The sequence below is a fragment of the Somniosus microcephalus genome, chromosome 9, assembly GCF_052327205.1.
Source record: "Somniosus microcephalus isolate GS21.2 chromosome 9, FLI_Smic_1.0, whole genome shotgun sequence".
Lineage (NCBI taxonomy): Eukaryota > Metazoa > Chordata > Chondrichthyes > Squaliformes > Somniosidae > Somniosus > Somniosus microcephalus.
This window is the reverse complement of record NC_140995.1, coordinates 226,171,488-226,185,395: the sequence shown is the minus strand read 5'-3', so window position 1 is coordinate 226,185,395 and position 13,908 is coordinate 226,171,488. Positions and strand designations below refer to the sequence as shown.

Genomic DNA, 13,908 nt, shown 5'->3' with positions numbered 1-13,908 from the left:
GCCAGTGTGATTGAGGACAGGGAGAGCGATCAGACAGGCCAAGGCATTTTGTGCCCAGCCCCAAAGGCCACGTTGGGCGCCTACCGCAGTGTAAGGCCCGCTGCAGTTTCCCTCCAGCCACTACCAGGAAGGCTCCCATGTCCGGGGTAGGCAGTCAGACAACATTAAACATCCCTAATCCTGGGAAAATTGGCCAGGATCAGGTGTGCATCCTAGCAATGGGCAGAAGTGCTGCCTTCTGGCAGTTCTGCCAGTGTTACAGCCAAGAGGTTATTCCAGGCCATCTTGACAAACCTTAGGCGATTTTGTCAGTTATTTCAGAGCAGGACTACATCTGCTCGTTTGTTTTAAGGAGAATTCACCTTACTGTGTAAATAAGAGAGAAAATTAAAAAAAAAAAGCATGGCAAGCTCAACAAGGCATTCTTCCTCAGCCAGAGAGAAGGGCAACACATTGGCCTTTGAGGATTTATTCATGTAGTGCCATCTCTGCACTTCCACAAGTGGCTCAGCTGCACAGGAGGGGAGGAAGAAGAGTGGGAGAGCAATAGTGATAGGGGATTCTATCGTAAGGGGAACAGAGACGTTTCTGTGGCCGCAGACGTGACTCCAGGATGGCATGTTGCCTCCCTAGTGCCAGGGTCAAGGATGTCACTGAACAGCTGCAGGGCATTCTGAAGGGGGAGGGCAAACAGTCAGAGGTCACGGTTCACATTGGTACCAATGACATGGGTAGAAAGAGGGATGAGGTCCTGCAACAAGAATTTAGGGAGCTAGGTAGCAGATTAAAAAGCAGGACCTCAAAAGGTTGTAATCTCTGGATTACTCCCGGTGCCACGTGCTAGTGAGTATAGGAATAGGAGGAGAGAGCAGATGAATGCGTGGCTAAAGAGTTGGTGCAGGAGGGCGGGCTTTAGTTTCCTGGATCACTGGGTCTGCTTCGACCTGTACAAGTCGGACAGGTTGCACCTGAACCGGACCAACATCCTTGAGGGTAGGTTTGCTAGTACTGTTTTGGGGGGGGGGGGGGGGGGGGGGGGGGGGGGGGGTTAAACTAACTTGGCAGGGGAATGGGATACAGAGTGGAGCTATAGTCAGGGGTGATGCACAGCCAAATTAGAGGAAAAAAACCAAGTCAGCCTGGAAGGCAGAGCAAATATGTAATGGCACAAGGGAGTATGGCAAGGCTGGATGGCATTTATTTTAATGCAAAGAGTCTTGCGAGTAAGGCAGATGAATTGAAGGTGTTGTTGAACACATGGGAGTATGATATTGTTGCTATCACAGACATGGTTGAGGGGGGGCAGGACTGGCAGCTCAATATTCCAGGGTATAGAATCTTCAGGCTAGACAGAGGGGGTGTAAGAGGTGATTATCACAATATTAATCAAGGAGTCAATTACAGCTGTAAGGAGGGATGATATCTTAGCAGGTTCCTCTAATGAGGCCATATGGGTAGAACTTAAAAACCAAACAAAAAAAAAACAAAAAAAAAAAGAGGGCAAGCACTTTGCTGGGAGTGCACTATATGCCCCCAAACAGTCAGGGGGAGATAGAGGAACAAATATGTAGGCAAATCTCAGAAGTGTAGAAATAATAGGGTAATAATAGTAGGGGATTTCAACTTCCCCAATATTAAATGGGATAGTCAGAGTGTGAAAGGCGTAGAGGGTGCAGAATTCTTAAAGTGCATCCAGGAGAGCTTTTTGAGCCAGCATGTAGAAAGTCCTACAAAGAGGGGGCGATACTGGACCTAATTCTAGGGAATGTAGCCAGGCAAGTGGTAGAAGTGTCAGTCGGAGAGCATTTTGGTGACGGTGACCATAATTCGGTGAGATTTAAGGTAGTCATGGAAAAGGACAAAGATGGACCGGAAATAAAAGTTCTAAATTTGGTGGGGGGGGGGGGGGTGGAGGCCGATTTTAATATAAGGCAGGATCTTGCCAAAATGGACTGGGATTAGCTACTTGAGGAAAATCCACATCAGAGCAGTGGGAGTCTTTCAGAAAGGAAAGAGTGTACAATGCCAACATGTTCCTGTAAAGGTCAAGGGTGAGACCAACAAGCCCAGGGAACCCTGGATGTTAAGGGGTATACAAGAATGGATTAGGAAAAAAAAAAGTGGTGGGTTTTGGCAGATACAAAGGACTAAAAACAGTGGAAGCCCCAGAGGAGTATAGAAAGTGCAGGGGGGGGTACTTAAAAAGAGAAATTAGGAGAGTGAAGAGGGAGCGTGAAAAAACACTGGCAGGCAAAATAAAAAGGAAAATCCCAAGGTGTTTTATAAGCATATTAAGGGCAAGAGGATAACCAGGGAAAGAGTAGGGCCCATTAGGGACCAAAGTGGCAATCTGTGTGTAGAGCCAGAAGATGTAGGTGAGGTTTTAAATGAATATTTTGCATCTGTGTTCACTATGAAGGGCGAAGGCAGCATAGAAATCAGGCAGGGGGATTGTGATATACTTGAGCAAATTAGTATTGAGGGAGGAGGTACTAGCGGTTTTAGCGGGCTTAAAAGTGGATAAATCCCCAGGCCCCGATGGGATTTATCCCAGGCTGCTGTGTGAGGCAAGGGAGGAGATTGCAGGGGTTCTGACAAATTTTCAGAACCTTTCTGGTCACAGAGGAGGTGCCAGAGGACTGGAGGACAGCTAACCTAGTACCATTGTTCAAGAAGGGTAGTAGGGAAATTATTGGAAAACATTCTGAGGGACAGAATTAGTCTCCACTTGGAGAGGCAAGGATTAATCAAGGATAGTCAGCATGGCTTTGTCAGGGAGAGATCATGTCTGACCAATTTGATTGAATTTTGCAAGGGGGTGACTAGGTGTGTGGATGACGGTAGTGCAGTTGATGTAGTCTACATGGATTTCAGTAAGGCTTTTGACAAAGTCCCACATGAGACTGGTCAAGATGATAAAAGCCCATGGGATCCAGGGCAATTTGGCACATTGGATCCAAAATTGGCTTAGTGGCAGGAGGCAGAGGGTGATGGTCGAAGGTTGTTTTTGTGACTGGAAGCCTGTATCCAGTGGTGTACCGCAGGGATCGGTGCTGGGTCCTTTGCTGTTTGTAGTGTACATTAATGATTTAGATATGAATGTAGGAGGTATGATCAGTAAGTTCGCAGATGACACGAAAATTGGTGGAGTGGTAAATAGCGAGGAGGGAAGCCTCAGGCTACATAGACAGGATGGTTAGATGGGCAGAACAGTGGCAAATGGAATTTAACCCTGAAAAGTGAGACGATGCATTTTGGGAGGATGGTAAGATCCTAGGAAGGAGAGGATCAGAGGAACCTTGGTGTGCATGTACATAGATCCCTCAAGGCAGAAGGACAGGTAGATAAGGTGGTTAAAAAGGCATATGGGATACTTATATTCTATGCCTCGACTAATGAAGGCAAGAGCAGGGAGATTATGATGGAGCTGTAGGCCACAGCTGGAATACCATGTGCAGTTCTGATCACCACACTATAGGAGGGATGCGATTGCATTGGAGAGGGTGCATAGGAGATTCACCAGGATGTTGCCTGGGCTGGAGTGCTACAGCTATGAGGAGAGACTGGACAGGCTGGGGTTGTTTTCCTTAGAGCAGAGAAGGCTGAGGGGGGAACCTGATTGAGGTGTACAAAATTATGAGGGGCATAGATAGGGTAGATAGAAAAGGAACTTTTTCCCTTAGTAGAGGGGTCAATAACCAGGGGGCATAGTTTCAAGGTAAGGGGCAGGAGGTTTAGAGGGGATTTGAGGAAAAACTTTTTCACCCAGAGGGTGGTTGGAATCTGGAACTCACTGCCTGAAAGGGTGGTAGAGGCAGGAACCCTCAACATTAAAGAAGCATTTAGATGAGCACTTGAAACGCCATAGCATACAAGGCTACGGATCAAGTGCTGGAAAATGGGATTAGAATAGACAGGGCTTGATGGCCGGCAGGGACACGATGGGCCTCTTTCTGTGCTGTATAGCCATGATGACTATGACTCTATAATCACTCAAGTGGGGCAGATTCAGCCCTATGTTCCTTTAGTTAGCTGCATGGAAAAATTAGGCCTGATGGTTCCAGAAGTCTTCCCCATCTGAAATAGAAACACAGAAGGTAGGCCATTTGGCCCCTCAAGCCTGCGCCACCATTTAAATGAGATCATGGCTGATCATCCAAATTCAGTACCTTGTCCCTGCTTTCTCCCCATATCCCTTGAGCCATGAGAAATATATCTAACTCCTTCTTGAATATATTTAATGAATTGGCCACAACTGCCTTCTGTGGTAGAGAATTCCACAGGTTCACCACTCTCTGGGTGAAGAAATTCCTCCTCATCTCTGTCCTAAATGGCTTACCCCTTATCCTTAGACTGACCCCTGGTTCTGGACTCCCCTGCCATCAGGAACATCCTTTTTGCATCTAGTCTGTCTAGTCCTGTTAGAATTTTATAAGTTTCAATGAGATCCCCTCTCATTCTTCTAAACTCCAGCGAATATAAGCCCAATTGACCCAATCTCTCCTCATATGTCATTCCTGCCAACCCAGGTATCAGTCTGGTGAATCTTCACTGCACTCCCTCCATGGCAAGAACATCCTTCCTCAGATAAGGCGACCAAAACTGCACACAATACTCAAGGTGTGGCCTCACCAAGGCCCTGTACAACTGCAGCAAAGCATCCTTGCTCCTGTACTCTAAAGCTCTCGCTATGAAGACCAGCATACCATTTGCCTTCTTAACCGCTTGCTACACCTGCATGCTTACTTTCAGCAACTGGTGCACAAGGACACCCAGGTCTCGTTGCACTTCCCCTTCTCCCAATCTATTGCCATTCAGATAATAATCTGCCTTCCTGTTTTTGCCACCAAAGTGGATAACCTCGCATTTATCCACATTATACTGCATTTGTCATGCATCTGCCCAATCACCCAACCTGTCCAAATCATACTGAGTTTCACTGCATCCTCCTCACAGCACATACGCCCACCCAGCTTTGTGTCGTCTGCAAACTTGGGAGATATTACATCTAGCTCCCTCGTCTAGCTCATTAATATATAGTGAATAGCTGGGGTCCTAGCACCGATCCCTGCGGTACCCCACTAGTCACTGCCTGCCACTGGGAAAAAGACCAGTTTATTCCAACTCTTTGCTTCCTGTCTGCCAACCAGTTCTCTATCCAAGTCAGTACCTTACCCCCAATCCCATGTGCTTTAACTTTACACGCTAATCTCTTATGCAGGACCGTATTGAAAGCCTTCTGAAAGTCCAAATACACCACATCCACTGGTTCTCCCTTATCTATTCTACCAGTTACATCCTCAAGAAATAGGCCCATCAATGTCTTCATAAAACAGAACTTTCACGTTTGAAGAAATGCCAGAATTTGAGAACAATCACTGGGACTTGTCCACTGCCCTTGACATTTCATGACTGTTTATGTACATTCTGTTCTAGTGGGATTCTAGACGCTGAGGAGGAGCAAGTAATTACATCCACCTTCCACTATATTTTTTCAGGGAAGTAACAAAGATATATTCAAGTCTAGTTGTCTCTCTGGGGTCACTGATGCAACACCTCATCTCCAGTGGACTCCCTTCTCCCCATTTCTGGCTTTTTGAGTGTAAATGAATAGCTCTAGTTTTTATCCCCAGTCTCTTTCCCCTCCCCTCCCCTCCAAACCCCCCAATGCATCAGTATGGGTGAATCACTTGCTACCGAGAAGCAAAAGTAGTTGCCTGGTGGGGTGGGAGGGAAAGAGAGAAAGGAGAGAAACCTCGACATTGTAACAATTAAGGTATTTGCTGGCCCGAGCACTGCACAACAACCACTCACCTTTCTTGAACAAACAATACCACTCGCTGTGTATCTAACACCAGTAGTAGTAGTACAGTAAAACAGCCACACTTCAATAAAAAAAAAACAGACACAGTTGGAAAGATTCAGGTCAGGCAGCATCGGAGGAAAAACTGCCGTCAGTGTTTCCAGCCATGGGTCCTTCCTCAAGACAAGGAGATATTACAGATGAGCATCATTTAAAAAAACACAACGGGGGAAATGGAAAAGAAAGACAGTTGACCTGGTATAAGCGGTAAAAAAGGAAAAAGCAGGGAGATAAATTGCAGCTGCACAGGGGATTAAAGAAATAATAATCAGGACAAAGAAATAACAGAACTCACCCAGTACACACATTAATGCAAATATTTATTTAAGGAAAGACTATTTGCTCAGACATCAGGACATTCTACAACATTTACTCAAAGGAAGCAGCTAGTTAAATATTTTGTTCACCATAATAATTTTCACAAAATGAATTCATACATGTTGAAGAAAAATTCCAACTTAACTCCCACCCCATACAGGTTCTCTGCACCTTCGGTAATGTATCTAGAATCTGACAATAAGGAAATAAGTGTTACAAAAAAACTGAATACTGCTTTTAAGCATGGTTTGGAGGACAATAGTTTTCCATCTTCCTTAATGAATGAAACAACTTGCATTATTGAATTGAACATCTATCATATGATGAGAGTTGGAATCTCTCATTTCCAAGTGCTTTTAAAGTTTTATTTACCGGTGTTGCTTGGTACCTTGAGAAAGGGCCCTGCAATAAACTGGCATCAGATGCCAGTGGCCTCTTTTTAAAAAGATGAATCTGTACTCAAATAAAACAAATTCCAATTTTTTATTTAAAACTTGAGTCACATGTAAAACCTCACCTCGGCTGATGCGCTGCTTCTCTCCAGACAGGATGCCAGGGGTGTCAATGATGCTAATACTTTCGAGCACAGGGTTCGGCAACTGGGCACACATAAATCTGGAAGGCAAACAATTCTGTCTTTCAATTCCCATTAACCACCACAAGACTTGGTGAAATAATGCTGCGATTTCAGAGTGACCAATTTTGTAAAATATATATATGTTGGGGTTTAATCCATAGATTGCAAGAATATATATTTGGGATTTATCAATGTATTGCAATACTTTATTGGAATACACAGTCATTTAAAGATAGAAGAACTGGAATGGTTAAGTCTGCATTACTTTTTTTGACCTGCAACACGAACGGTTTGTGTGTTCATTCGAACTCCCGAGATCCTGTTGTCGCTGTAAAGCTCTCAATATTGACGAAGACCACGACTAAGTGATCTTCTCCATTTTTTTTCTCCCATTACCAAGTTTTGTTTGGATGACTCCACTCCTGCTGATTTGCCAGTGGGCAGAGGGTCTCGCCTTCTATGAAGATGTGCAAGGACAGTGCAATGCCAGAAGCTACATTTTAGGCAGAATCTATCAAGTTACATGGCACAAATAATACAGTAAATAATTTGGTTTTTGGAAATTAAATATTCCATGCACAGCATTGTTTGTAAAATATAATCTTCAGTCAGGTGGCTATGGAGTGCTAGAATTTGGGTTTGTGTCCTTGACGCTTCACATGACAAGTTACAAATTCTTGAGCGATCACATAATAAACAAACCAGCAGAGGCTCAGTGCTTAACACTGGGGAGGGGAAAAAAAGATATAGGCCCAGAAATTCGGGTCGGGGGCTTCCCGCGGGTGCAAGCCTCCGACCTGCACTTTCCTACCGCGCCGGCCGTTGAGCTGTGGGCCAGTGTGGGATTCTGATCCTGGGCCTCCAACTGCCGGCGCGCAGTGTTTGCGTATCCCAGGGGCGCAGTTAGTTTGATGCGTCCCCTGGGATCACGTGGGCCATGGAGAGCCAATGGCAGCAGGGAATGCTTCATTCATAAGTTTGACAGTCAAACCTATAAATACTATACAAGCCCCAAAACATCACAATCTTCAAATGAAATTTTTTTTTTTTTTTTTTTTTTTTAAATCACATTTTTAAAATAAACTATAAATTACATGAAATAACTTTTAAACAATTTAAATTTTAAAAAAAATTACATTTTCTAACGGGGCTAAAAGTAAACTTACCTTTCTTTAAAGTATTTAAAAATAATAAAACTTGTGGAAAAAATGTTTTAATTTTAATTCACCATTTAAAAAGTAGGCCTTGCACCTGCTTTTTAAAAAAGTGTCACTCCTGGAGACTTACCCTCCCAGGAAAACCTGCAAAAAAAAATGCAAGTTCGATGCACACGTGCTGCCTCTCCTCGCACTCGTTCCACCTCTGAACCTCTTCAGGGGAACGGAAATGCCGGTTTCCCACACATGCGCAGTGCATGCATGAAACCGGCACCTCCATTGGGCTTACGGGCGAGTACCTCGTCCGTACTCACCCATGGAGACCCGAATTTCTGGGCCATAGTTGTTGGAGGTAGGGGAGGAAGAAATAGAAAAAGTTACCATGGGTTGCCTTGCATATCCGACTGGGAGGAGGGGAGCCGGGCATGGCGACCAGAGGTCGGATCATGAGCGGGAGAAGCAGGCCACCACACGTAGAGCCGGCAACAGTGAGGAAGAGGCCGCGGAGACGAGGAGGACGGAGCGGCTGAGGGACATCGTGCTCCCACTGCCACTGGAAGCCATTGAACTGACTTTCTGAACACGGCGCTGTAAGAATAGCCGACGTGTCCCAACGGGGAGTAAGCATTCCATTGTAATTGTACTGGTTACATATGGCAAATAAAATTGAATTGAAATCTCTTTACACTAGTTACAAAGAAAAATTGGTGTAGGCCAGGATAGCCATTTCATAATGCTCTCTGCCAGTGAGGACATGGTAATGTATCGTGAGTCTATGCTACAATACCCAAGTGTCCATAGAAGGTGCAGTGAATCAGAATTAGCAAGACCGTCTAAAACTTATACTAGCAGTACACATTGTGCTGTATGTGTGCTTTTTAAAATAAATTTTAATTCAAAAAATCTGGACAGGCCAGGGCACCAAGGGAGTTAAAAAGAATACAAGAGTTCGAGCAGAAAGGACAAGACTGAATGTAACAGAGCGAGTTAAGAACAAAATTAAAAAACAGTTCCAAAACAGGAATTTAGCTGGAGGTGAAATTCAGAGCAAAGGAGGAAGAAGCAGAGTTTTTCCAATTGAACATAAGGAGCAGGAGTAGGCCATACGGCCCCTCGGGCCTGCTCCGCCATTCAATAGGATCATGGCTGATCTGAACCTAGACTCACGTCCACTTCCCTGCCCGCTCCCCGTAACCCCCAATTCCCTTATCAGCTAGGAAACTGTCTATCTCCGTTTTAAATTTATTTAATGTCGCAGCTTCCACAGCTCTGAGGTAGCAAATTCCATAGATTTACTACCCTCTGAGTGAAGAAGTTTCTCATCTCATTTGTGAAAGGGCAGCCCCTTATTCTAAGGTTATGCCCCCTAGTTCTAGTCTCACCCATCAGTGGAAACATCCTCACCGCATCCACCCGATCAAGCCCCCTCACAATCTTATGTTTCGATAAGATCGCCTCTCATTCTTCTGAATTCCAATGAGTAGAGGCCCAACCTACTCAACCTTTCCTCATACGTCAACCCCCTCATCTCTGGAATCAACCGAGTGAACCTTCTCTGAACTGCCTCAAGAGCAAGTATATCTTTTCTTAAATATGGAAACCAAAACTGTACGCAGTACTCCAGGTGTGGCCTCACCAGTACCCTGTATAACTGAAGCAAGACTTCCCTGCTTTTATACTCCATCCCCCTTGCAATAAAAGCCAAGATTCCATTGGCCTTCCTGATCACCTGCATACTAACCTTCTGTTTTTCATGCACCATGACCCCCAGATCCCTTTGTACTGTAGCACTTTCTCTCCATTTAGATAATAATTTGCTCTTTGATTTTTTCTGCCAAAGTGCATAACCTCACACTTTCCAACATTATATTCCATCTGCCAAATTTCTGCCCACTCACTTAGCCTGTCTATGTCCTTTTGCAGGCTTATGTCCTCCTCACTCACTGCTTTCCCTCCCATCTTTGTATCGGCAGCAAACTTGGATATGTTGCACTTGGTCCCCTCCTCCAAATCGTTATAGATTGTAAAGAGTTGGGGTCCCAGCACTGACCCCTGCGGAACACCACTAGTCACTAATTGCCAACCCGAGAATGAACCATTTATCCCAACTTTGTTTTCTGTTAGATAGCCAATCTTCCACCCATGCCAGTATATTACCCCCAATCCTGTGATTTTTTAATCTTGTGCAGTAATCTTGTGTGGCACCTTGTCAAATGCCTTTTGGAAGTCCAAATACACCACATCCACTGGTTCCCCTTTATCCACCCTGTTTGTTATGTCCTCAAAGAATTCGAGCAAATTTGTCAAAGACTTCCCCTTCATAAAACCAAAATTTTAGATAAATATAAAATTAAAATTTAACCAATTTTTTCATTCATAGCGAGACTTGCAGTGAAGGAAGGGACAATGATGCGCGGTTCCTGCAGATGTCAACTCTGACAAATACATCTGCCGGAAGTGTCTCCAACAAGAGCACAGAACTTGAGGTAGAGTTGGAAACAATCCTACACATTCGGGGAAAGGGGTTTCTGGAGTAAGTTTCAGAGGGTAGTAACCCTACTGACCGAGGTAGAGGAAGGAGTGCCATTGGTCAGCAAAAGTGAGGGACAGGCCAGAGCTGGATCTCCCAGAGGAAATGACACTCCAACAAGTTCAAAGCACTGGCTTCTTGTGGGGAGGATGAACACACTGGGCTGGGCCATCAAATGAAGTACGTCTCTGGCCGGGGGTAGGGGCAGGTTTAAGACTGCAGTACAGTAGCAATAGGAAACTATTTAGAGGAGTGGACACTATCTTTTAAAGTCCGAACACCAGACCCAGATGCTTTGTTGTCTCCCAAGAGGAGAAAATGCATGCATTGCAATGCGCAAAGCATGGGAAATTAGAAGCAATCATGTCACAGGAAGATATACATTCAGTAGCACTAACTGAAACTTGGCTGCAAACTGGGCAGGAGTGGAAAAATAAAATATTGGGCTATAACATTTTTCAGGACAGACTAGGCAAGAAAGGAGATGGTGCATTTTTAGTGTTGGAGGGAATACATACTGTAGAGGCGCAAGCAAAATAAGTTCAGTCCATATGGCTAGAGATCAAAGGTAAGTGTTGTACAGGAAACTCTCGATTTACCGGCACCTAAAATAACCAGAAATCTGTTAACCGGCAAAATTCAGGAGTAGGTTCAGGTAAGTTTGACTTCATATTAGTGGCCGTTCCTGGATCTGTGGCCGTGTAACTGGGGTTCCTGCACCTGTTGCTGTGCAACAGGGACGCTTGGTCTGTGGCCGGGGTTCCTGCACCTGTTGCCATGCAACAGGGACGCCGGGATCTGTGGCCGTGTACGGGGCTCTCGTACCTTTTACTATACCTCTGTAATCCAGACTTTGATAAACTGGCACCACGCCGGTCCTGGATTTAAAAAAAGTTTCCTGTACTACAGACCCCTAACTGTGTACAGATTTCCTCATCCATTTCCCGCCTACAGATCAGGGAGATGGGTAGGAATAATACAATTGCGGTTCTAGATTTTAAATACCCACTCATGGGCAAGTAGGGCGCAAACTGAGAAACGCTGTGGAATTCCTGAAACATGTATAGGACTCGAGCAGTATGTTCATATGCCCACATGAGGAGAGGTGCTGTTGTCTTTCGTTATGAGTAACAAAATAGATAAAAGATGGATAAGTTTATTGTGGGTGAGCACCTTGGGAGTAGTGACCACAATACGATATGGTGCAAGGTCCAAACAAAGGGGAAAGTTGGTACAAAACACCAGATTGGAAGAGGGCAGATTTAAGAAAAAAGTAAGCCGAAGTGACATGCAAAAAGATATTGTGGATCATATTGGGGCCTATAGGCAGGACAGAAATGTGAGAGTGACAAAATAAGTAAAAGGGATTGAGAGGAAGAAGGAAATGAGGGAAAGGAAGGCAGGGAGAGGAGGAATCTCAAAATACAAATACAGGAAACTTTGTGCTATCCGGCACCTACGGGACCGAGCTGTTGCCGTCCCATCAAAACTGCTGGACAAACCAGCGCTAATGTTGAAACATACGGAGATTTTGAGCTCTGTATCGGGCAACAAACCCTGTTGCTTACAGCTTCTAAACAGTCGGCCGTACCTTGCAAGCGTCTCTGTAGCTTAGCAACAGCTTCAGCGAGACCTTGCAGAGCCTGACTGGTGAAAAAAACCTAACAAAACGGCTCCTGATTTTTGCCGGTGGCTCAAGCATTCCGGACAAGCCAAAGTTTCCTGTCAACAGTATTCTGCCAATATATCAGTAAAAAGAGAATTGCGAAATGTGAGGTGGGACCAGAGAGGGGAAAATAGTGAGTTAGTAGAGGATAAACCAATATATTGTTTCAGTGAAGGAAGGGGGAAGAAATAGCAAAGGACTTTACACTTCAGGGTTCTATTGAAAGTGGATTTGTGACAGTGGATGTTTTCAAAGAGAGACAGCACTAACTCATGTAATTAGAGCCTCGTTCGTTTAATATGTGGTAGGGAAAATTTTTAAATGAATTAAAGCTGAAGTTACTAAATATCTAATTGAAGAGAAATAATTAGAAGTAGCCAACATAGATTTCAGGAAGGAAGATAGTGCTTTACAAATTTTTTTGTGGAGGCAACATATATTGTAGGAATAAAAGAACTTGTATGTATATAGTGCCTTTTATGACCTCAACGTCCCAAAGCCTTCATAGCCAATTAAGTACTTTTGTAGTGTAGTCACTGTTGGAATATAGGCTAACGCAGCAGTCAATTTGCACAAAGCAAAGTCTCGCAAATACCAGAGATAAATGACCAGTTGGCATAGTCTCAGAATAAGGGGGTGCCCATTTAAGACAGAGATGAGGAGGAATTTCTTCTGAGGGTCATGAATCTTTGGAATTCTTTACCCCAGAGAGCTGTGGAAGCCGAGTCATTGAATACATTCAAGGCTGAGATGTAGAGATTTTTGAGCAACAGGGGAGTCAAGAATTATGGGGAGCGGGAAGGAAAGTGGAGCGGAGGCCAAAATCGGATCAGCCATGATCTCATTAAATGGCGGAGCAGGCGCGAGCAACTGAATGGCCTGCTCCTATTTCTTATGTTATGCTCCTAGTAGTGTTTGAAGGATAAATGGTGATCATTTATCAGTACGGGAACTGCCCTGCTCTTCATGTAGTGCCATGGGATAGAATTTATTTACTTTTTTAAATGTTTTTATTATACATTGCCCAAGGGCAGACTGGGTATCAGTTGAACTACTCAGATTAAGGAAAAAAACGTGCAACAGCATAGCACTCCCTCAGTACTACAGTGAAAAGTCAGCCTAGATCATGTACACAAATTGCTGGAGCTGGGCTTGAATCAATGACCGTTTGACTCAGCTAAGCGCTACCACTAAGCCAAGACTGGGAAAATACAGTCGATGTGATGTACATTGACTTTTTGAAAGCTGTTTGACATGGTACCTATTAGGAGTTATGGAATTAGGCAAGACTGGCAACTTGGAATGGGTTAAGCTGGTCTTGTGGAAGAGCAGAGGAATTTGAGGGTTCAGGTTCACAAGACATTAATGGATAAGGCCATTAAAAAAAAAACAGGTTTTAAGGCAAAAGATATAGGGGGATAAATTCAGTTGTTCACACCTCCCGTTAGCGCCTTGAGGGCGCAAAGCAACTAGCGCCTGGGCGCGGCGATGTTTGCGCCGCTCGGGAAATTAACTAGACATTTTGCGGCCGCCACGATCTCCTGCGCCGGCAGATGACATCAGTCGAGTGTGCAACGCCCTGGATATTGAGTGGTGCCCCCTGCCTTACTGCCTGCCGCTAACAATGACAGGTTGAGGGGAGCATTATGCTGTCAGAAAGGGACTAGGAGCGCTATTTAAAGGCGACTGCTTCCTGCCTTTTTTTGTTGGTGACATTTTTGCACCACGCATTGAGAGAGAGAGAGAACATTGAAACAGAAATGCATTTCCTCCTAAAATGCGAAAAATTCAACACAT

General features: G+C 44.5%; 1 protein-coding gene across 1 annotated transcript in view; it reads right to left on the bottom strand.

Moving 5' to 3' along the window:
• LOC147113093 (EH domain-containing protein 3) overlaps positions 1-13,908 on the bottom strand; it is a 110,218-nt gene that overhangs the window by 57,801 nt on the left and 38,509 nt on the right. The window contains exon 3 of the mRNA XM_085997949.1: positions 6,699-6,796. Coding sequence (XP_085854075.1) covers positions 6,699-6,796 — 98 coding nt within the window. The remainder of the gene's footprint in view (positions 1-6,698; positions 6,797-13,908) is intronic.